A 25,765-nucleotide genomic window follows, 5' to 3' on the forward strand; every position below is an offset into this window, starting at 1 on the left:
TCATTCTCATCGGAAAATTTCATGTCTTCAGGAAACGCGAGAGATTTGTCTACCGTTTTATCTGAAGGAATCGTCTGGAGACTTAGTACAACCATACCTACATCTGTACTCACTGTTGGAGATGTAACGTGCAACTCCTTAACGTCTTTGGAATCATCAACCGTTGGATCTCCATTCCCGGGTTTTTTATCTACAGAGCTAATCTTGTTTGTGCTTAATTTCATATGACGAACATTTCTCGTCTTTTGTGGTCCATTTTTCATGTTAGTACCCTTTGGCTTGGACGATTCTCTCTTAGGTTGAGGAGTCCATGAATTCTGAGTTGTCTTTGCAACTGCTAGCCGATCAATGGTGGAACTCCTAAGAACAGGCTTAGGTTTCTTTGTTTCGTCGACTGATTGCTGACGCTTTAACTTATCTGATGCCAGTGAAGATGTAAGGGATTTCCGACAAGACAAGTAATTGACAAATTGAGCCCGGTGGAAAACTCCATGATAATATACAATTTAAATTTCTACACGATTGTATTATTTAATTAATTATTGTGTTTTAATATCTAGGTGTTCATAAGTCTCACTTGTTTAAGACGGGATAAATACGTACTATTTCTGTTAATAATCACAAATTTTCATTTAAGACGACACTATATGTCTCTTAAGTTTAAGACGTATCATACCATGACAAAAACAAGATGCATAGGAAAAAAGCAAAATACACCGTATTTTTTTATATACACACAACTATACAAGTAATATATTTGATCTGTCTTAAAGCTTAAGACAGATAATGCCGACTTAACTGAGACTTACAAGTTAATAATTGCATAACATTGTAATTTCAAATTTGTAACTGAAAGTCATACAGTCTGAAATAAGACGGACTAAATGTCATCATTTTTTTTAGTAGAATGTACCATTTAATATCAAAATGTTATAACTAAAGCTGTCACTTTTTACCCTTAAAATGATGATAAATATTTTATCAGAAAATAGTAACATTTTACCGTAAAATGGATACATTTGGTCCGTCTTATAGCCCGTCTAAAATAAGAATTTGCCATACATTTATACTAGACCTGACAAAATCAACCCGATCCGATTGATCCGACCCGAAAAGACTGACCTGAAACCCGAAATTAACCCGAATTGCCGTACCCGAATGACACCCAAAACCCGAATTAACCCGACCCGACCCGAGCTTTTATAGACCCGTATTAACCCGACTCGAAATGGCCCGACCCGAAACTACCCAACCCGAAAATGACCCGACAAAACATAACTTTAGTTGGCCCAAAAAGACTTGAAATGTCTTTTTTTTTTTCTTAATCATTGACCCAAAAATGATCCGATCCGCTTGACCCCAAACAACCCGACCAACAAACCCAAAACAGATCCGTAAACCCGAAATTACCTGACCGAATTGGCCCGACCCCTTAACCCGATTTGCCAGCTCTATTTTATACCTCCTCCTTGAGTAAAGTCGGTCAACTATACAGTCAACTTTGAAAACAATGTTAGGAAGAAAAGTCATAAAAAAATGATCACCACACAAATATTCCACATTCAGATAAGATTAAGGCTACTATACTCTATTAATTTGAATGCTGGTCGACATTTTCGTATCTCTTCTTCTGCCTTCCTCAATCTTCGTAGTAAGGTATAGCATTTTCATCTTGACAAATTCATGTTTGAGACGGTTTTCAGCTAAGACGTACTCACAACCGTTTTAAATAATGTTAAAATGAAAATGGAATTGTGAGAAGTTTTAACTTAAAACCGTCTTAAAATACTGTTTTATCTTATGATTACCTATTTTGGTAAATTGATCTAATTACTGCTTTTTCTACCTGATTCCATAGGATCTGTGTGCTCCTTTGAAGTTCTTGAGAATTTGACATTGATCTTTCGTTTCGCTTTAGCGGAGTTTGTGATTCAATTGTAAGTATTCATCAATTTTGATAGATTAACTTAATTTAATTGTTAAATACTCTTTAATTAGGGTTTAGTTTTTCAATTACGGATTTCATAAAGTTGTAGCGGATTATTTTCCGATGTTTACCTTTTCAATCGCAACAAGATTCCTAAAGATTGAAAAGAGATCGAATTTGCAATTTATTGATTATTGTTGTTGAAATATTACAGAATTTGAGAAAGATTACAAGAAGTAATTTGTGATTATAAAATTGCAGAATGAATCATGAATTGTAGCTTAGAACAACTAACTTTCCCGCCTAAATGCACTTATGAAACAAACTGGAAAAGCTGTTACCCCTTTTCGCCTCAGTGAAATGTTAACCTACTAGTATTAGGGGTGTTCATTCGCGGTTCGGTTCACCGAACCTCTAATTTAATTCGGTTCGCACACGGTTCGGTTCGGCAAAACTCCGAACCTAAACCGCACCGTTAGAAACGGTTAGAAACGGTTCGGTTAACCACTTTAAGCGGTTATTAGCGGTTCGGTTACCGGTTAACCGATAATCGTTCTATATTACTTTTTTTTAGTTTTCGTTAATTTTTTCTAATAGTTTAATTAAATTTTCATTATATATTATACCCAACAATAAAGTTAATAAGCTAAACTTTAGCCTTAATCAACTTACAATTGAATCACAAACTCTGCTAAAGCGAAACGAAAGATCTATGTCAAATTCTCAAAAACTTCAAAGGAGCACACAGATCCTATGGAATGAGATAGAAGAAGCAGTAATTAGATCAATAATCAGTAAAAAAAAAGGAAATCATTAGATAAAACAGTAGATTAAGACGGTTTTAAGTTAAGACTTCTCATAATTCCATTTTCATTCCAACATTATTTAAGACGGTTGTTAGTAGTCTTAACTGAAAACCGTCTCAAACATGAAATTGTGAAGATGAAAATGGTATACCTTACTACGAAGATTGAACAACACAGAAGAATAGATACGAAAATGTCGAGCAGCATTCAAATGATTACGAAATTTGTGGCCTTAATCTTATCATAAGGCTGCTGATGAATTCACGGAGTGAATGAACTAAGCCACGGACAATTTAAGCTATAATACCCCTAAAAAGCTGTTTCATGGGCCCCATGCAAAATCTGCAATATACAGAAAAGGGCACTACAGGCATAGTTCTCACATTTCCCGTGGATTGGTCTATTTAAGCTATAATACCCCTAAAAAGTGTTAAATTATCTCCACCCGACATTGTTTCTTTAATGTATCTTTTTAGAGGTCTAAAACCATGTTTCTTGAATTGAAACCGTCTAAACTAATATTTACACGATAAAAAGTTTTTAGTTAAAATACTGACCATGAATGTGATGAATAAAAAAATTATAATATGATGTAAACACGAAAAATGTTTAGTTAAAATAGGTTACTCAGTTAAATTAACTAGCTGAAATGCACGGTCAAACCGAGCCTAATGTGCTAATACGGAGTACGAGGTAGGGACTGGAATATTGGATGATCATGGATTCATGGGCTGGACATGTTGGGCTTCATCTGGATTATTACTTAAAAATCAGCCAAGTTGTACTAGTCTGTCAGATTAAGCCGATTCACAGGCCTATCTTTCAGGCTCAAACTCAGCTATCTCATGTACATGGGTCCAAGTTGGCTTTACGGCCATATAACTCCGTCTCAATCATTTGTTTATCGAGATTGAGACCAATATAAGTCAAAGTTTCTACACGATTGTATTATTTAATTATTGTGTTTTAATATCTAGGTGTCCGTAAGTCTCACTTAAGACGATATTATTTGTCTTAAGCTTAAAACGGGACAAATACCCACTACTTGTGCTAATAATCACAAATACTCCTTTAAGACGACACTATGCGTCTTAAGTTTAAGACGTGTCATACCACGTCAAAAACGAAGATCTATAGGAAAAATCTATATACTCCGTACTTGTTTATATACACACAACTATACAAGTAATATATTTGATCTGTCTTAAATTTAAGACGGACAATACTGTCTTAACGGAGACTTACAACAATTGCATAGCATTGTAATTTCAAATTTGTAATTGATGATTATACATTTACAATAAGTCTTATTTTAGACAGTCTGAAATAAGACGGACTAAATATCATCATTTTTTTCGTAGAATGTAATTATTTAATGTTAAAATGTTATAACTAAAGTTGTCACTTTTTACCCTGAAAATGATGATAATATTTTATCAGAAAATAGTAACATTTACTGTAAAATGAGTACATCTTATACGTAGTAGTATCTTATATAAAAAGAGAATAGGGGGTTTGGCATATTTTTAGTGTGCTTCTACCCTTTGACCATGTCCATATTTACAGTCAAGCTATTTGTTTTCCGAATCTGCTCACAAGGTGTTTGACGAATTGCCACAACTAAAACTCCATTGCTATTTCTTTCATGTTGTGACTTTTTTTTTTTTTTCCTGCGTCACTTTTCTTTATGGCGTTGTATAGCTACGACTACGTTCTACTAACTACTGTGACTTGGGAGGTTAATGGAAGTTTTTGACTTTGTAATACTTTGTGCTAATAGCTAATTTAATTTGCTGTTGTTATCCTATTTGTTTATTCTTTCAGTCTTTCATCCACAGTCCATAGAAGCGGTGATTTTTTTCTTAGCTTCTCCTACATTCGTAATTGTAATTTTACACTTAAGTTCAATTTTCAGATGTCAGCCAAAGTTTCAATTTTTGCTGCGTTTTTATCCGTGAAAAGCATTTATTGCTGCTGACTGTTTGCTTTGCTTTTCAAAGGCGTGTTTTTCTCTAACTCAAGTTATATTTCTTATTTTATTGACGAAAGTACAAACCTAGGTTTGGTGACGGGGTTTACAATGGTTTTTGCTTGTCTATTTGTCGTGTGGATAAAAAAAAATTCTGGCTAACAAGTAGCAGTATGCATAGTGAGTTAGTGACAATGTTGTTTCCGTTGTTCTCGGTGAAGAGAGCTTGATGAGGATGACGGATTGAACTCTGGTAGTGAAGATAGGATTGATGTAGAGGTGTAATCTGATTTGAGGGATACAGAGGGTAAAGATGAGAATGAGCAAGAAGAGATGAAAACTGATTTTGACTAATTATTAGTCAAATAACTCAGACTAACTGGTTAGTCAAATTTGGCATCTATATGACTGTATTTTCATACCGTCACATCTCTCAAACGTATCCTATAGGTGTGACTTTTAGGGACCAGTTGATCACCGCCATCTGTATGACAATAACGTCAAACTTATCTAGCAAGCCAACCGTTATTGATAAACGTGGATCAACTGATAATAATACCAAAAGTATGTCCTTTGATCCTTTTAGAGATTTATAAGTCCTCGCACTAATCGTAAAGGACACCAGCCCTTAACAAGCTCCCACTTGTCCGTACAAGTGTATGTGCAATGACGTTATCCGCACTAACCGGAGGACACAGCTCCAACAAACTCCCACTTGTTCGTACAAGTGTATGTGCGATAACCGATTCTCATATTCATTTAAAATTTCTCCCACTCAATGTAAAACAATTTGCGGATCCGGATCCGCAAAGGTCGTATTTTACAATCGATCTGGATCAAGAGTGGTTTCCGACTGTAGAGAGTAACTTAACCGATAAAACGAATCCGTATCCGAGCATGGTCATGCATTTCGATTCTGACTCCTCGAGTGGCCCCGAGAAATATCGAAAACGATAAAGACCGAATATTTCCTTCAACTCGACTCCGTCCGATCTAAGCACAGCATGAAATGACCCAGAAAAAATCTACTTGGCCCCCTGTTACGGATGACCGTGAGAAAGAAACCAAAGTCACCCAAAATCTGCCTTAGTCTCAAGAGACAATCGATAGTCAAAAGAATCGACTCTTAGGATCACCATGGAAGTCCTATCCACGCACGGCACCGAATGTTATAAAACATTTAGGACTCCACGTTGATGTCACAATTGTGTCCTACGAAATATCCGTATAAATCGCCTCTCGTGATTGGTCGGTCAACCGGTTGACTTATGGCTCGTTGAACCCACCATCAACCAACGTCACAAAATAATTGCGAGTTATCACTCATGTGGGCAATTAAGGACCGAAAAATATAATGTTCGTTCAGTTCACTTTGTGGTGTTCAAAAATTGTCGTACAATTCCACATGAAAAACAAAATATATAAATATCAAAACGATGATGTCGTATAGAGTACAAAAAGGAATGAATCTAATCCATAAAAGAGTACTACAACTTAGGAACACAGGAATTAACGTGCCCTTCATGCTTATCTTGTCGTAATGGTTTAGTGAGAGGATCTGCTATGTTGTCATCTGTAGCAATCTTTTCTATCACTACTTCCTTTTGCTCCACGTAATCTCGGATTAGATGAGCTTTCCGTTGTACATGTCTAGACTTGTTGCTAGACTTTGGCTCCTTAGCTTGGAAGATGGCACCACTATTGTCGCAATAGATGGTGATCGGGTCATTCGAACTAGGCACTACAGATAGCCCATGTAAGAATTGACGCATCCATATCGCTTCCTTTGTAGCTTCAGACGCGGCATAGTACTCGGACTCGTCGTAGAATCTTTGTAAGAAGTTTGTTTGGAACTCTTCCGGTGATCGCAAAGCGCCATTAAGAGTAAAAACGAATCCAGATCGAGATTTCGAGTCATCTCGATCCGTTTGGAAGCTAGCATCTCACAGAACCTAGGTTGCGCATAGCTTTTGAGGGCCTCCATAGGTCAATGCCCAATCTTTAGTCCTCCGTAGGTACTTAAGAATGTTCTTGACGACCCGACCCAATGTGATTCACCGGATGCCGTTGGAATCGACTTGTCATACTCAATGCATATGCACGCGTCGGGACGTGTGCATATCATGGCATACATGATTGATCCTATAGCCGAGGCATAAGGAATCCGTGTCATGCGCTCTTTTTCTTAGGTGTCTCCGGTGCTCGAGACTTGCTCAAATGCACCCCCGGAGCCATAGGAAGAAACCCCTTTTTGGAGTTAGTCATGATGAATCTCTCTAGGATTTTGTCATGTAAGACTCTAATCGAGAGAAAACATCCGTCGTGATCTATCTCGATAGATACGGATGCCCGGAATTCTTTGTGCCTCACCCAGATCTTTCATCTGGAAATGGTTTTTCAACCATACTTTCACCGAAGTTAAGAGAGGTATGTCATTCCCAATCAGGAGTATGTCGTCAACATACAATATTAGGAAGACAATGTTGCTCCCACTCGACTTGATATATAGACATGGTTCCTCGACCGATCGAGTGAATCCATTTTCTTTTATCACTTGGTCGAAGCGATGATTCCAACTCCTTGATGCTTGCTTAAGTCCATAAATGGAACGCTTAAGCTTGCACACTTTCTTAGGATGTTCGGATCGATGAAACCTTCGGGTTGTACCATGTACAACTCTTCCTCCAAAAAGCCGTTTAAGAAGGCGGTTTTCACATCCATTTGCCAAATTTCATAGTCATGAAAAGCGGCAATCGCTAAGATAATCCGAATGGAACACAGCATGACTACGGGTGCAAAAATCTCATCGTAGTGCAAACCTGGCACTTGGGTGAAACCTTTAGCAACTAGTCGTGCTTTGTAGATATCTTGTTGACCTTCCACATAATGCTTTATCTTGTAAAGCCATTTGCATTGAAGGGGACGAACCTTAGCGGGTAAGTCAACAAGATCCCACACGTTGTTCTCATACATGGAGTCCATCTCGGATTGCATGGCCTCAAGCCATAGCTTTGAGTCGAAACTAGTCATGGCACCTTTATAGGTTGCGGGTTCACTACTCGTTAAGAGTAGAATGTCATCTATGTCATGTTACTCGACCATACCAATGTATAAATGAGGAGGAATAGAGACTCTTCCCGACCTCCTAGGTTCCTCGGGAATATTCACCGCAGCCGGGATTGAAGGAATTGGTTCCTCCAATGGTTGCTCGGTATTTGGTTCGGGAACCTCCGACAGCTCGAAGGTTCTATCACTCTTTGCATTCTCGAGAAATTCCTTCTCTAAGAATGTCGCACTTGCCGCAACAAAAACACGTTGTTCGGTTGGCGAATAGAAGTAATGACCAAGTGTTCCTTTAGGATAACCTATAAAGTATGTCTTGACCGATCGCGGGCCGAGCTTATCCTCGTGTCTCCACTGACATAAGCCTCACAACCCCAAACCCGTATAAAGGACAAGTTGGGGACCGTTCCCTTCCATAGTTCATATGGAGTCTTGTCAACGGCTTTAGACGGACTTCGGTTAAGTATTAGAGCGGTGATTGAAGAGCATAACCCCATAATGAGTCGCAACACGGTGTGACTCATCATGGATCGAACCATATCAAGTAAAGTTCGATTTCTCCGTTCGGACACACCATTCAATTGAGGTGTTCCGGTGGAGTTAAGCGTAAGGCAATCCCACGTCTTTAAGGTGTTGATCAAACTCGTGAGAAAGATACTCGCCACCACGATCCGAACGTAGTGTTTTAATCTTTCTACCCAATAGGTTCAGACCCTATTCTCGGTATTCTTTGAATTTCTCAAAGGATTCACTTTTATGCTTCATTAAGTAGACATAGCCATATCTACTTAAATCGTCCGTGAAAGTGATAAAATACCTATAGCCTTCTCGTGCGGTGATTGACATAGGTCCACATACATCCGTGTGTATGAGTCCTAATAGGTCGCCAGCCGCGCATTCCAACACCTTTGAAGGAAATACGAGTCATCTTACCGATGAGACATGATTCACACGTACCAAATGATTGAAAATCAAAGGCCGAGATAGCTCCATTCTTGATGAGCCGTTTTACGCGTTTCTCATTAATGTGTCCCATACGGCAGTGCCATAGATACGTTTGATCTTTGTCACCAACCTTTAACCTTTTATTCATTACGTGTAATATTTCGGTGGTCCGATCTAAAACATAAATTCCGTTCATGGAGACCGCCTTGCCATAAATCATATCGTGTAATGAGAAAATGCAAGTATTATTCTCTATTACAAATGAAAATCCAAGTTTGTCAAGTGCGTAAACCGAAATAATGTTTTTGGAAAGACTGGTACATAATAACAGATTATATAAAAATAACTCAAATCCGCTAGGAAGTCGGATCACGTATGTTCCCCTCGAGACGGCGCCCACTCGTGCTCCATTCCCGACACGCAGTCCACCTCACCCTTTACGAGGAGTTCGATGTTTGAGCCCCCGCACATGATTACACGAGATGAGAACCACAACCAAGATCAAGTACCCAAGTTCCGTAACTTGCGTGGTTAATCTCAATCATATGAATAAAATTAGAAGAAGATGAAGACATACCAACAGGTTTAACACGACCTGCCTTTAAGTCCTCATGATAAACAGGACATGTACGCCTCCAATGCCCAGTCTTGTGGCAATGATGGCATTCCATGTTTTCATTCTTGCTCTTTGTCGCGCCCGATGAGGTGCTCGACTCACCAGGCCCACTCTTACCTGGACCCGACTTCTTGAACTTCGGTTTACCCTCGCTAGGTTTGCCTCGAGCTTTGCCCTTACCTTTCCCCTTGTTTGTCACAACGAGAACATCCTGTTTCATGCTCCCACTGAACTTCATGTCCTTCTCGGCCTGCATTTACGAGAAGGAGTGCGATTCATGGGGAGTTTTCTTCAAATCATTCATATAGTAATTCGCTCTAAAGAGCGCAAAACCATCGTGGAGTGAATGAAGCATTCGGTCAATCACAATGTTCTCGCTGATTTTACAATCAAAGGTCTCCAGTTTCTCGACATTCTCAATCATGCCGAGAATATGTGGGCTAACCTGGTTGGTTTTTTCGAGTCTCGCATCAAAGAAGCGAGTGGTATGCTCATAGGTCACGATTCTCGGTGCTTTCGAGAATTCCTTAGTGAGCGTGGTGAAAATCTTGTTTGCACCATGGGCTATGAAGCGTTTCGGCAAATTGGGTTCCATTGCAAAAATGAGTACGTTTTTAATCGCACCCGCTTCCATACAGAAATCGTTAAACTTGGCGATTTCATTAGCTAACCGTGGGACCGGGTTTGCCGGGAGGGGCTCTAATAAATATTTGAGCTTCCGTCGCCAGCGGCGAAGATTCCGTAATCACGCCTCCCGGTCCCGCGAAGTTTGATCCATCATTCTTGATCGAGTAGATCGATTCATCCGATTCATGAAGATCCGGCCGGGACTCACGGTCCAATGTGGCACTTGGCATTGGGTTGTCGAGAGAACCACCATTTGTTATTAGCAGAGTTTAAAAATTCGTGATCTACACTGAAAAAGAAAGAAAAACAAGTACGAAATAAGCAACTCATCGAGGTGATTTAAGTCTATTTTAAAATTCATTTTAACGTGTAGACTCTCGCACTTGCATAATTGATCTCCCTCAAGAATAATACAAGTGATCCCAAGACTCAATTTCTGTAAATTGATAAGCCAACTGTTTAGCTAATTCTTCCGTAAGAACTCTTGGTCGATAGATTTCCGTAAATCCTATCTATAGTCCACCATAGTCACAGGATCGTACGAGTGACCATAGTGTTGAGATAAAATAGGTCAATCAGTTCCAACTTACCCGACGTAGAAGGGGTCATATTATGCCTACCGACGAAGAAGGGACTCATTGGAGTTTGACCTATAAAGACTATTCTCAATTTTCGTTTATACGAGGAAGATCCCATCAACTAAATTATAATTCATATTAAGTGAACGAATAACTAGCGTCTGCGTGAATGAATTAATTTGGGTGATGGCTTAAAATCATGTGACATAAGAATGTCAAAGAAAACTAACTCGTGACCTCTATATGTGTCAGTTTTCATGCAATAATTAGGTGGTTTGGTTTTTAGGCGGAATATGATGCATATTATCGTTACGAAAATAAATAAAAAGAATGCAATACGTAAATAAAAATTTCCTAGTGTGGCCTATCCTAATAAAAAGAACATAAAACAACTTTGGAATCCACCGTTGGACCCGAGAAGCTTGTCTTGATGTTCCATCTTGATCCATGTAGCGGGAGTGAGCATCCGGTCTCCATCTTTGGTCTTCTCAAAAATTACAATTAAAATTTACAAATATAAACTTATTTACATTCTAAATAAAAACTGTAATTAAAAGAAATAAAATGGAGATACGAGATCTCAAAATACAACCAAGACCGTGTTCCATCATTACGGTAACACGTTCTACTAAGGCCACACTAAGTTACAACGGTTTGCAAAAATAAATAAATACGTAATTAAAAGCATTCAAATTAAACAAGAACGATAAATAAAATGCATCAACTAAATTAAATTTATTCGTGACATAATTCCGTAATTATGTTAAATTTATCCAAACCACCAAAGACAATTAAAATTATATGACAAAACCGCTTTAGTCAAGTTAATTTTAATCCGAGATAATCCGTTACTATAAATCGTTTTAAAGTAACTTTATTTTACGTGGGCGAACCGTTTCACTATCAAGCGAGAGCATAAATCCGTTTTATGCAAAATTGGCCGAAAAAAAAAAAACAAACAAAATTTTTTTTTTTTCTCCTTCACTGCTGTACGTGAACAGTACCAGAAAGAAATTTTTTTTTTTTTTTTTTTTTTTTATAAAGCAGAAATGCCGAGAGCCTCAAAAGGCCAAAAAAAAAAAAAACAATCGGCTTAAAACGAGAGCCTCATCAAACCAAAACGATTTGTTAAAACCAATTGTAAAATGAACATAATCCGGATTAAAACAAAATTACAATTGACATGATCTTCACATATTGTTGTAATTATCGTTTAAAACAACAATTCGCAAAGAACAAAAAGAACACAAATCAGAAAAACGTCACAGATGCAACCGTGTAAACAGGACACGGTTCCCTATGCAAAACAGGCCGTGACAAAAAAAAAATTGCTGAGACCCAAAACAGCCACACGTTTTAATTTTTTTTCATGAAATCGATTTGATAAAAAAAACCAATTGCGATATCACCTAATCCGTATAGAAATGAAATAGCAATTGATAGATCTTTAACACATTACAATGAATATCGATTACAAAATAATATGCAAAGATCAAAACGATAACAAAGACAAAAGGGCACGAATTTCAAGAAAACCAGCCGTGTAAAAAGAGAACACGGTTTCCAAGAAAAAAAAAATCGTGCAAACAAAAAAAAATCAGCCGTGTGGAATTTTTGCATCAAAAATTAATCGATCCATTTCGTTTGATGAAAATCACATAGAAAAATTTACGTGGCCTCGCTCTGATACCACTTGTGGGGTAATATCCGTATAAGACCCTTTAATTATAGGATTATAACGCAAATTTTATATGCAAATTATTGTCATAAACGAAATACAATGATGAAACGATAAAGTTTAAGGATTAACCTTCGGTCCTAGTGCAAAATGGCAATGAGAGATCAAAGTAGATCTCCTCCTAAATGATGCACCCAAGATTGTCCGAGAAATGCCCTTGTGCTAGAATGAATCCTCTAATTGCCTTGCAATATTGAGAGGATTATTTGTGAGTTTTTGCTTAGATGAGAGATCTAGGTTTCAGAGAGAAATGATCTCCAAAACCCTAGTTTTTCTACAAATGAAATGCTTAGGTTTTTACAAAAGAGAGAAAGCCTCTCTTTTGTTCTTGTTGATTCGGCCAAACCGAGTCCAAGGGAGAGGAATGGGCTTTCATTTCCTCTTCATCTTAACTCGTAGTCCGACATGTAATTCGCTAAGTGTATATGACGCGGTTTCATTATAAACTGTCATCGGTTATCGGTAATTAAGGCATCAACTAATAAGACGGGTTAGTTGAATTATTAATACATGTCCGACAAAGACAATATCGTATAATTATATTCAATATACATTTAATTAAATATAAAACGTTTATATTCAATTTACGAATTAACTGCTTAATTCGCCTTAGTCATTATTATTTAATCCGTATTAAATAAAATATCTCAACATCACATTTTGACTAATTATTAGTCAAATAACTCAGACTAACTGGTTAGTCAAATTTGGCATCTATATGATCAGTATTTTTCATACCGTCACATCTCTCAAACGTATCCTATAGGTGTGACTTTTAGGGACCAGGATTGATCACCGCTTATTCGTATGACAATAACGTCAAACTTATCTAGCAAGTCAACCGTTATTGATAAACGTGGATCAACTGATAATAATACCAAAAGTATGCCCTTTGATCCTTTTAGAGATTTATAAGTCCTTGCACTAACTGTAAAGGACACCAGCCCCAACAGATCAGGATCAGGACGGAGTGGTTTCTCATTCAGATAGTCAGAATAAAAAGGATGGAAATATGCAATGTGACTTGAACAGTCGGGAAAAGGATGATGTAGAGGTGCATGTAAATGCAAATACTGAGGGTGGTGCATCATTGCAGGAGGATGTATGTCATGTCTCCCCTACCTTATACATATCCGAGTCTGAAACTACTGTCACTCAGACACCTTTTTCTGCTACTGAAAAAGAAATTCCACGAACTCCTCTTAGTCTCAATGATGGGAATAATAGAACTGAGGAAGGTAATGACTTTCATGTTTCGACTTGCAACACATGTCATAAGAGCTCTTCCCTTCTTGAAGTTCATGACAGCTGATTTTTCATGTTGATGTATGTTGCAGAAACTTTAAGGGAAAACATTATAGAGTTGGTGCATGGAGCTCGCACATCCTCTACAAAAGCGGTACCAAATAGTTCTTTTTTTTACTTTGTTTAATTTGATTCTAGATTACAATGCAGTTTCCAACTGAAAATGACATTTGACACACTGTTTTTTTAAAACAGATTTGTATTTTAAATATAACTTTTGTGCAATTATACTCATTTTTAGAGGGGAAAAAAAATTAGGGAGTATGAATCTTTAGGTGTGCATCTGACCCCCTGAGCTCTTAGGGAGTCATTCGTTGAGGCGCATGGATAAATGTTGTTCCTTTAATTCTTAATGGAGGACTCTCAATTTTTGTAAGACTAGTTGTTGCTCCGCGCCCTCCCGGGCGCGGTGCCCCAATTTGATTAATCATATAAAAAATCTCGTTAGCATGTATCGTAGTGAAGTTTGATATTGCGAGTGACTTTTAATACGATTTGTGTATTACACGATGGAAAAACACTATGTATAACACATTACGTACAAATTAGAGTTAATAACATCATAAATAATACACAACACAATGCAAATTATAAAACCCGAAATGAGCATAACTAACAACAAAGGCAAGAGCCTATTTACCTATATTGCTATTACACATGAAAGTAACACAGCTGTTTAGATAAATTGCCTAATTATATTACCATCATTAAGTGGTAAATTCCCACACCACCACAGACAAGACAACCCATCAGGCTACGCATCGACCTTGCTCCCATTATGTACTTGCCCCGTGTACAACCCACAAGCTCGTGCCCAGAAATACCGGGGTCTTTTAGAGGGACTTCGAAAATGGTGGGCAGCTCAAAATTAACCACCTCAATATTCCTCTCATCATCAAACACGTTAACAACTCTGTGCGACACCTATTGCGATGGCAGCGATGGAGAAAGGGGACACATACAACCTTGTGAAAAAAAAAACATTAAATAGCGACATTTAGCACAAGTTTTCAATTAGTATGTCGGAAAAGAAGAGGAATGGTAAGAAACATTACTTGCAATATGAGATTCCAAGAAATTCATATCTCTCTCTTTTATTCCCCCACATCGGCGCCGTCATCATCATTGTCACTCTCTTCAACATCATCGTCGTCATCATCATCATCATCATCTATACAGTCATCCTCACCACTCTGAAAATCATCATTAAAAAAAAAAAATTGACAAGTATAATGTATCTTCCTGCTTATAGTTATATGGCATCTATATATAATTACTCTATAGTTCATCCTTCGTTCAATTTAGCATGAAATTAAGAGTCTACTACCTGAAATCCTGTAACCAGTAAGGTACATTATCAACTAATAAGGTTCAGAAGCTCAACTTGTTGCTCATGTAACGAACTGAAACATTATTTTGTTTACCACAAGTAATCATTAATTTATAACTATATATCTGTTTTGGTATTGGAACAAGCTTTCTTTGGAAACATGATTGCAAAAAAGTCAAAATGGATAAAGTTAGAGTAGCTGGTCGATACATTTATAACGCCTCACCGAAGTTTCTCACTTAACCAAACTCACCATAAGATAATTTAGTACTGAACTTGGGTAATACATTTTCGGTAGTACCTGTTTTTCCCGGGTATGGAGTACGATGTCGTTGGTGCGGCCAAAGCTGGAGGCCAGCAACTGAGTTCAGAACAACAGCAAAATCTGCAGTAGAATTAGAATTTAATTACAGTGCTTTAGAACCACAAATTCACTCTGTTCAAACCTGTGTATACAACATAAATCCGACTTACCAGTGAAATGCACAATGCTACATTTTTCACCAATCCAAGTGCAAGCCACATTAACCACAACTCGACAACAAGAAGATTATACAAGGATTTTGATTGGCCTTACATGTGAGACCGTCTTATACTACCCTTGTTGCATATAAAATAGACACAACTACTTCAACAAGAAAGTTTCATACTTTTCACTTTAAATGAATTGTTAGATGACAAATAATCGAAACAGCAAGTGAAGTATTGACATAACATAGATCCAAACACAGGAACATAAGCAACCTTTACAGGTAATAAGAGGGGGCTTGGAGACTGCATTTGGTTATATGGGAATGGCATTTTAAGTTTGGAACGAGAACCTTGGGAACTTTATCAAACCTACTCATATGACCCAACATCATTTTTCCTACAAATATTAAGAGAACATTTTCATAACTATAAAAAAAAACTATATGAAAATTTAAACGAGCGAAGACAGATTTAAAACACGTACAGCGGCTAAAATACATATTCATCCGTTACATACACGAAAGCCTTGTTTGGATGGAGAGGTTTGGAGGAAAAGAGAGATAAGGGAGGAGAAAGGGTGTTACTTCCCTTAGTTGTTTATGAAAGAGGGCAAGAGAAACATGGAGCTAACAATTTTCCCTTTTTCCCTCCAACAAAGTAATAGACAGAAATTGTACCCAAACATGCCTGAGAATGGAGTAAATATTTCAGCGAAGTTAGTATAGGTCTATTAATTTAAAGCATCTTAATTATACTCACCTAGTTACTCACTCATCCAAAATACTTACACATCGACCGTCAAGTCTGGACAGTCCAGCCAAACAACCAGAAAATGACAAATTGATGATTAAATCGGTCAACACAAGAATTGGCGGGGGACTCAACTGAGAATGGAGTACATATGAGAAAGTGAAAGAGCACATACCATATTATGAGAGAAAAGCAGGATACGAATTTGCTCACAAGTGAGTAGCGACCATCAACAATCACTGCACCCTAAGCTAATAAAAATATTATCATTAAACATAGAAGGGAGCAAAATCAGCAAACTAATCACGACTTATATCAAAACCAACAAGACATAACCAAATAACATTTATATAACTATGACAAATAAAAAACATCCGATAATAACACTAATAAGAGCAAGAAAAATAATGCTCCTGTAATAGGCCAATACCTGTAGTCAAAGACCACACATCTTGAAAATTAGAGGGCACTCTTCCATGAGACAGCATATCCACCGAAGAGTAGTACAAACCTGATAAAGCAACAAAATTAAAACGCGGTAAATCAAATAAAATAGTTAAAACACACATCTCTACCAACATATATGATTAATTGATAACTGAACTTGCCAATTTATGATTGACTATACCAACACAAAAATCGACAGGGAGGCTAAAGGGCGTAATTAAGTAACAAGCTTACAAATGAGAGAACTTTAAGGAAAGCCAGCATAAAAAATGTCATTTCCGAAACGAGAATCGTCAAATATCAGCAACAATAACCATAACACTTATTATAACCACAGTTAACAACAAAACAAAGAGATCTTTAGAAATCACAAAATCCACATTAACAAAAACGATACATGGCCGCTAAATCGCTAACCTTTTAGGAGATCTAAACACATCTCCAGCTCCAAGCTCGTACCCACAAGGCCACAACTCTAGCCCCACAAAATAACCATTTCAGAAATCAGCGCAATAAATAGACAAATGAACATATGAACAAAGAGTGAACAGATGAACAAGCTTGTTCATTTCTGAATCAGCGCAATAAATACAGATGAACAAAGAGTTCCCACAACAAACCGATCCATTGGAACTTCTAAAGAGAATGAATCATTGTCTTACACACCTACCAGAACTTTTAACCGATCAGGGTACAAATGATATATTGTAATTTGGCGAGTGAAATTGCTTTATTACTGGAATATATTTATTGACAAGTTTGCCAGAAATGAAGTAAATAAAGAAAACAAGGGAATCAAGCACGCTAAATCTGCAGAAAACAACCACCACCTTCAATATAAGCGAAGACCAACTTCAATAAAACTCACTAAAAAAACAAAATTTTCAGTTGTTGCTTACCACTTTTAGCCATTACCTATCCACATCCACCACTGTCACCGTCGTCGCGTAGTTTCCATCGCCCGTCTGCTCAGTCTTACAAAGGTTCCCATGAATGGCTAAGAATCAACCGGGCACCCATCTATAATCCACCAAAAGTAGAGAGGTAAGGAGAAATCGGAAGGAATTAAAGGTAAGAGAGAGCTAGTATGCAATACCACAAGTTCACAACTACAAGAATCATTATACAAAGTCCACCAAAGGAATAATGGAGTGTATAAGCGGAAATGTAAGAGTTAATTAACAAACATCGGGTAACTAATCAAGCATCAAATCAGAGTACAATAGGCAACTCACATATCAGAGTAAGAAATTAGTTGTAAAAGGAATCCGAGGAAGCTTAGAGACACGTAGTAGACAATAATACCGAAAGAGAAGCGTAAGAAATGAAAAGAAGCAGTACCTGGGTTTTGCAACAGGCAGCACGATTGGCAGGTCGGTAATCCTAGCCGAGTGACAAATACAAAACGGGTAATCCGGAACCGCGCTGGTACTGCAATAGTAACCAGATGTAAACGTACACCGAGGAAGTTGAGGCAATGTTAATAGGAGAGCAAACAAAAGGATCACATACAATAAAAGTCGAACCAACTAAAGGATTACATTCAGTGACGGCCCAACACAGACAGCTAAGGGTGCGAACCCATCACAGGTGAGCAGGGCTTAAACCTTGGGACACCATGAATACCTGTAGACACAATAACAAATTAGGAAGACCATTGAACAACAGTTCAAGACAATAACTGTGCTGCAACAAGAATCAAAGCATAACCAGAATCAACAAACTCTAACACACCATTCAAAATCAATGTCCTTTCGGTGATACCTTCAATCCTCCCAAAAAAAACAGCCACATCTCTCTCACCAAAAACATAACACTTAAATTAAAATGCAAATCAAAACAGCGAATGAACTTATTACCAATGGAAGGATGAAAGAGCAGGATACCTTTAACAAGCAACATAAACAATTAGAAATTGTTGTACATATCTATAACCTGAACTCAAGGCTGATTTCTGTAGCCCATACAAACAACTGCAACAACACCACCAAGAAAGTCAGTTATAAGCAGTGGAAAAATCAACCAAATCTTTACCTATTAAATAAAATCAATCTAAAATAAACAATAAGCGTATAACCTCATAAAGAAACATGCAAACAGAGTTGTACTACAGTGAAACTCTAACCAATTAAATTTTAGGCAATCTAATTCCAGCTAAGAACAAAATATATTAAATAAAATCAATCTAATCAATACTCACATTGACAACAGGACACCAACCAAATATATGAGCAAAGAAAACCAAAAAACGACGATCAAATTGAAGTTCTAAACAAAAAAAACCCAGAAAACAAAGTTGATAATAATGAACAGCGAAAAGCATACAACGGTGTAACCTTAAAGCGCTGCCGTCGGTATCATCAGGGGTTGTTCCGACGTCATCGACTCATCATCAGCACCGTCATCGTCATCTTCATCACGCCGTCATTGTCGTGTGAAATTGAAGGGGTAAGGGGTTGATGGAGCTATGGAGGATTGAAGGCTTTTTTAGAGGGAGATGCGAAATAAGGGATTGATAACCTAATTTGTCGATGGAAATATAGAAGAAATGGAAGGCGGAGATCTAATGTGCAAATCCAACGGTAGGGGGAGACTTGGCTGTGCACTATTCATTGCTACAGTACAGCCAAGTTCCCCCTTTTAAAGAAGTAAAGATTTAGGAGTTGTTTAATTGACTCTTTTGGAACAGAATGAAATGAAATGAATTTGATTCATTCTAATGTTTGGTCATATAATGGAGTTAAATACCCCATGATATTTAACTTTACTCTAACTCCTTATAATCTTATCGGTACGGATTCTCTCCATTTTCTTAAAACAAATGAACCTTCATTTCTTATAAACGGTCCAAGTTAAATCTTATAAAGCTCTAATGATTGTAATCGTCTTATAAAAGTAATGTTTTAGTAAATGAACATAGAAAATATATTAAAAATTGGTGTATTAGAGAGGAAATGGAGAAGATCCACATTTACCCAAAGTTTCAAACTTTATTCCTTCCCTTTACAAGTTTAGATTAAACCAAATAATTTTAAGTAAGAATGAATTTGGAACACCATATCTCTATGTTAACATACTCCATTCTACTCTATTCCATTATCCGGAAACAAACGACCCCTTAAGAGTATGTCAACATCAAAGATGCAAAGAGAGACGGAGTATAACAATCGGATTCGCTTTTGCTTCTTTTCTAGAACGGGAGAAAAAAAAGCTTGGAGAAAAATCGATGGGCAACAAAAAAATAGTAAGTGACAAATTCCTTGAACAATGATCGTTGTAGAAGGCCAGCTAAACGGTTTGAAAATGTAGTATTTTTTATAGATGCTAGCTCTTAAATAATACGGAGTATATGTGTAAATGTTATGGGTAAGTTTCTCGTAAAACAAATTGTGATAAATTATTTTAAAATCATTAATAAAGCACTGTGATGCACTTCGTGGAAGTTAGTTTTTTTTTTTTTGAAACATAGTGAATTGGCGGTATTACAATAATAACTTTTGTGTAAAACAGTTTTATAGAAGAATGAATGTGGCGATCTTTTCATAGTGCAAAGCAAAGTTAGATAACCCGCTGGATTAAAGCCCCGTTATTTTGGACTGACATTCAAACGAGGACCAAAACAACACACATTTCAAATATGCTAATATGATTTATACTCAATATATAGCTATTTATATACTCCGTATCTTTTAATGTCAATGACACTTCTCTTTATTTTCGTAGAATTGATAAACTTGGTGATTATCGAGTATAATATAAGGTCGTTTTAATTGCACCGAGCCATGGCAAGATAGTTTTCAAAACAGTCGAGACATTATCAATTTTGTGCGACAATGTTAATTGATGATATACTTTACATGTGACACACAAACAACCCGACACACAAACCCAAAACAGATCCGTAAACCCGAAATTACCTGACCGAATTGGCCCGACCCGTTAACCCGATTTGCCAGCTCTATTTTATACCTCCTCCTTGAGTCAAGTCGGTCAACTATACAGTCAACTTTGAAAACAATGTTAGGAAGAAAAGTCATCAAAAATTTGATCACCACACAAATTTTCCACATTATGTTATGATAAGATTGAGGCTACAATACTCTATTAATTTCCACACAAAATTTCCACATTATAATAAGATTGACATTTTCGTATCTATTCTTCCGTGTTGTTTAATCTTTCGTAGTAAGGTATACCATTTTCATCTTCACAAATTCATGTTTGAGACGGTTTTCAGTTAAGACGTACTGATAATGGAATTTTGAGAAGTCTCAACTTAAAACCGTCTTAAACTACCGTTTTATCTTATGATTACCTTTTTTGGTAAATTGATAAATTGGTCTAATTTCTACCTGATTTCATAGGATCTGTGTGCTCCTTTGAAGTTCTTGAGAATTTGACATTGATCTTTCGTTTCGCTTTAGCGGAGTTTGTGATTCAATTGTAAGTATTCATCAATTTTGGTAGATTTACTTGATTAATTGTTAAATACTCTTTAATTAGGGTTTAGTTTTTCAATTACGGATTTCATAAAGTTGTAGCGGATTATTTTCCGATGTTTACCTTTTCAATCGCAACAAGATTCCTAAAGATTGAAAAGAGATCGAATTTGCAATTTATTGATTATTGTTGTTGAAATATTACAGAATTTGAGAAAGATTACAAGAAGTAATTTGTGATTATAAAATTGCAGAATGAATCATGAATTGTAGCTAAGAACAACTAACTTTCCCGCCTAAATGCACTTATGAAACAAACTGGAAAAGCTGTTACCCCTTTTCGCCTCAGTGAAATGTTTACCAACTAGTATAGCAATCCGTGCTATAGCACGGTAATTTTATAAAGGTTAATTCTAGATATTTAGTGTATTAATATTATTTTAATAAATCGAATATGAATTTAATTTAATGTAAATGTACTTTTATATATAAAACGTACTATAAAAAATATTCCATATATGGGAGCATAGTAATTGACGGCAATATTGTATTAGAAATATTCCATATATGGGTTGACTAAAATATTTTGACTATAGGGAAATATATTAGAAGGTAATATTTTGTATGGGGGAAAGATGAGCGGGAAACTTGAGCGGGAATAACACAGATGTGTTATTCTTTTAGTCTATAGGGGATGCTTTATACGCAAAGACTATTGACTGAAACACCAAAAAAAAAAAGTGAAAACTATTGACTGGGACGGAGGGAGTATAAGATAACTAACCGCTCATAGTTAGTTATCGTGAGTTTACCAATTAGCACATAGCAAGAATTTGTGTGCTCCTTTGAAGTTCTTGACAATTCGACATAGATCTTTCATTTCACTTTAGCGCAGTTGCTGAATTGTAAGTATTGTACCCCGTATCTCATTGTTGATCATGTACTCGTATATATACTTTGTAATTTTTTTTTATCTAAATATGGTATGATATTGTTTTATAAAGAAGAAATAAACAAGCGTGTGTATACCTCTAGTTTGTGCACTTTTATTATAGGGGCAAAGTTAGGATTTGCAGTTAGCAGGTATTCAGATGAGGTCAAACAAGTAATGTCATAAGATTAACTCGAAAAAATCGAAAAATTCTAACTAAAAATTGCCAGATTTTCATTTTCAAGCGGGGGATAGCGATATCTAGTGAGTCAATTTGCATTTCAAAGCCAAGAAACATGGAAATATTAAATTGAAAATGAAAAGTTGGTGTACAACAATTATGCACAAGCTTATTTTTGGCTTATGCTGATAAATATTAAATTGTTAAGAGTAAGGATGATTTCTCAAACATTATTTTTGGCTTATGTTGATTTCTCAATTTGCATTTCAAAGCCAAGAAACATGGAATATTAACACTTCACTTTTTTTTTTTAATTGTTAGGTGCAATATGTTGAATAGAGTAAAGAAAATGCTGTCTACCTCTGACTTAAACGAGGACATGAGGGCTTTTAGGAGTAAAATGGATTATCTTAGTGCTCAGCAAAGCGATGTCTTGAAGGCGGTGGAGCACGCAGAGATTCAACCGGGAAAGAAGCGTAAAAGTGAGGTTGAATTGTGGTGTACAGTGGTGGAAGAAAAGAAAAAAAAGCGTCAAGACATAGACTCTGAGTTTAAGAACCAAGGTCCCAGCAGTGCGCTCAAGCACCAACTTGCCAAAGAAATTAAAGAGGTTGAAGGGCTAATTCAACAGGGAAAATTCCCTAGTGGAGTAGTACTTGACAGCCATTCCGCGACAAGATTGGAAATGGTGGTGAACACTTTAGTGGGCTCAAGAAGTGCAGAGAACATTGAGATGATTACGAAGTGGTTAAAGCAGGACGATGTGTTTGCCATCGGTGTGTTTGGCATGGGTGGTGTTGGTAAAACAACATTGCTTAAGAAAATTCATAATAGCCTCCTGTGTGATTCTGATATAGAAGGACAAGTTTATTGGGTTACGGCATCTCGAGAATGCAACCTCCAAATCTTGCAAACTGCTATCGGAAAGTGTTTGGGTCTTGATCTTTCGAAGGAAGATGATGTTGAGAGGAGAAGGTCTGAGATATTTCGCAGATTGTCGCAGTTAAAAAAATCAGTGCTAATAATTGATGATATGTGGAACCATTTTCTGACTGATCAAGTAGGCATTCCTCTTAATTCATGTGGTTGCAAGGTTGTCATCACAACCCGATCAGAAGAAGTTTGCCGAAAAATGGGATGCCAGAAGGTTATCAAAGTTAGACCCCTTCCAGAAGACGATGCTTGGTTTTTATTTGTTGAAAAATCGGGAGAACTAGCAGAAGATTTATATTCAACTGCTAAAGAGATTGTTGAAGAGTGCGGGGGGTTGCCGCTTGCATTGAACACGATGGGGTGCTGTATGCGAGAAGTTACTGATGTTCAGCAGTGGAAAAATGCTCTATATGAACTGCGAAAGCCCGCCAGGAGGCAAGATAACGATATGGATGATGAGGTTTTTCGTGTTTTACAATATAGCTACGATAGCTTGAGAGATGAGAGGTTGAAACAGTGCTTTTTGAGCTGTGTATTATTTCCAGAAGATTGGGTTATCACTCGAGCGAAACTGATAGACCTTTGGATTATGGAGGGACTCTTGGATGATATAGAGAGCTGGGAAAATAAAGAGAACAAAGGACATACTATCGTGAACAATCTTGAAAAATCGAGCTTGTTGGAACCAGCACTTTGGGATGATGAAGAGAAAGGTGTGACAATGCATGATCTGGTACGAGACATGGCTATGATCGTCACTCAGCATCATCCTCACTTCATGGCAAAAGCCAGATTAGAGCTGGAGACAGTGCCTGGAGACGAACTTTGGACCAGGGATTTAGTGAAAGTGTCACTGAGCCATAACAATATAAAAGAGATTCCTTTGGGCATGTCACCTGAGACCTCAAATCTACGAGTGCTGATACTTTCCGAGAATCCTCTTCAGGAAATCCCAGATTCATTCTTTGTACATATGAAAGCCCTCGAAGTGCTTGATTTATCATTTACAAGGGTTAAGAGGCTACCAGACACTGTTTCTGATTTAGTAAATTTAAGGGCACTCTTGCTTGAAGGATGTGAATTATTAAGTTACGTGCCTTCAGTGGCGAAGCTGACAAAACTAACGACGTTGGATCTTCCAGAGACCTGTTGCCTAGCACCTGAAGGAATGGAGGGATTAAAATGTTTGCAGAAGTTACCCTACTGCCGTTGGAGACTATCAAATTTGTCTCGGTTCAATAGCTTCATACAATCTTGCCGGTTATACTCTTACAGTATATGGCTTTATGATATTAGGCACGAGGCTTTGTTTCGTGATGATGCTTATGAATTCTTGTATATGAATGAGAAAAGAGTTATTATAAGTGGCGTGAAGTTTGGACGAACTGAGATCACGCCTGTGTTACCTTGCAATATCCAAGCATTATATGTTCATGCATGCACAATGGAAGGGCAAAGAAGCCTGGGAGAAGCTCTCCCATCTCTAAGAGATGCCAAAAGTCTGAGTTGGTTAATGATAAAGGATTGTGTAGGGTTAAAGTACGTATCATCAGCGCCTCGCTGCATCTCTTCAGTTTCCTCTTACCTTGATAATCTTGAGGTTTTAAACCTCATTGATTTGCCTGATTTGAGAAGCATAGCAGAAAACGGATCGTTTTCATCCTTTTCGCATCTCAGAGAGTTGAAGATATCAAAGTGTCCTAAACTTAAGGCAGTGTTACCGTCCATGTCGTCACAACAACAGATTTGCCTTCCTCATCTGAATCGCATTCGTGTGGAACATTGTGAGGAGCTGGAGGAGATATTTGAATCAAACTGGGATTTTTTATCTGCACAGAATAATCTCAATCCCGGTGTCGCCCTTCCTGAATTATTGTCCCTAGAGTTGGAAGGGTTGCCGAAATTTAGAAACATTTACTCCATACAGCTACACCTCTGCACTTCTCTACAACATCTCCGTATAAGCGATTGTGCAAAGCTGGAAGGGATATTTACATCCTGCACTGCTGCAACCAAACCCATTCTCACTCTCCCTGAGCTACGACATTTTTATCTAAGTAGTCTACCAAATTTGAGCAGCGTGTATAGGGGTCTGCTCATATTTCCCTCCCCCGACTCTTTGTATTTACGGGTATTTGAATGCCCTAAGCTAAAGATGATGCCACTGTTGTCAGACCAGCTAATTTGCGATCCTTCACAGACGACTTTGGCTTCCTTACCCACAGAATCTGAAAGCCCTGAGTGGTGGGAGCCGTTGCACCAGGATTTTCCAGATGATGTAATCCGTCTATCTGATTATATACTGCAAGCTCGACAGCGTGTCTCATGGCTGTCACTGTCTACCAGCTAAATGCATCCGTTGTTGCGGGTGTTTCTGTATATGTATATATACGGTATGTTTTTTTTAGACTGCTAGTTATAACTTGCATTAAAAACCGACTGCGGAAAATTTTTTTCTTTTCCTTTTCTTTTCTTGTCGTAAATAAATGTCCCTGCTGTCGTAATTACAGGGATAAATACAAAGTACATTTATTTTTGTTTGGAAAAGTAAAGCATGGGACGATATCACAGTAACCACAGTAAGTATGATCGATCATTCAGGACCGTCCCATTTCTTCCTGGACTGTGTCGACTCAAGGACTGTCTCACTAGTTGTTGAAGGAGCTGATTCCTCGACCACAGATATCTCCGGGGAGCTCGAAATATTCC

The 25,765-nt window shown here is 37.4% G+C and overlaps 1 protein-coding gene and 1 long non-coding RNA gene across 23 annotated transcripts; one reads left to right on the forward strand and one right to left on the reverse strand.

Moving 5' to 3' along the window:
- Positions 1 to 1,506: 1,506 nt before the first annotated feature.
- Positions 1,507 to 25,765, forward strand: LOC141656419 (putative disease resistance protein At4g27220). Of its 8 annotated transcripts, none has more exons than XM_074463300.1 (6): positions 1,507 to 1,656; positions 1,859 to 1,937; positions 13,206 to 13,507; positions 13,607 to 13,668; positions 22,445 to 25,449; positions 25,567 to 25,765. In XM_074463300.1, the coding sequence occupies exons 4-5, from the start codon at positions 13,640 to 13,642 to the stop codon at positions 25,404 to 25,406; spliced, it is 2,991 nt and encodes a 996-aa protein (XP_074319401.1). In that variant the 5' UTR covers positions 1,507 to 1,656; positions 1,859 to 1,937; positions 13,206 to 13,507; positions 13,607 to 13,639; the 3' UTR covers positions 25,407 to 25,449; positions 25,567 to 25,765. The 8 variants fall into 8 exon arrangements, 7 of the variants coding, with proteins under 7 accessions (XP_074319401.1, XP_074319399.1, XP_074319403.1 ...); XM_074463298.1 differs by having other exon boundaries at positions 13,214 to 13,507; XM_074463302.1 differs by having other exon boundaries at positions 13,366 to 13,507.
- On the reverse strand, positions 14,054 to 19,161 carry LOC141656421 (uncharacterized). Of its 15 annotated transcripts, none has more exons than XR_012548489.1 (11): positions 18,909 to 19,161; positions 18,307 to 18,545; positions 18,085 to 18,198; positions 17,914 to 18,003; positions 17,472 to 17,592; positions 16,990 to 17,047; positions 16,556 to 16,636; positions 16,301 to 16,376; positions 15,206 to 15,289; positions 14,630 to 14,977; positions 14,054 to 14,539 (listed from the first exon to the last, which is right to left on the reverse strand). It is a non-coding gene; the product is annotated as an uncharacterized LOC141656421 (long non-coding RNA). The 15 variants fall into 15 exon arrangements; XR_012548501.1 differs by having other exon boundaries at positions 14,630 to 14,745; positions 16,301 to 16,371; positions 17,488 to 17,592; positions 18,909 to 19,151; XR_012548497.1 differs by having other exon boundaries at positions 14,630 to 14,745; positions 18,909 to 19,151.

Source organism: Silene latifolia, chromosome 5 (assembly GCF_048544455.1).
Source record: "Silene latifolia isolate original U9 population chromosome 5, ASM4854445v1, whole genome shotgun sequence".
Classification (NCBI taxonomy): Eukaryota; Viridiplantae; Streptophyta; class Magnoliopsida; order Caryophyllales; family Caryophyllaceae; genus Silene; species Silene latifolia.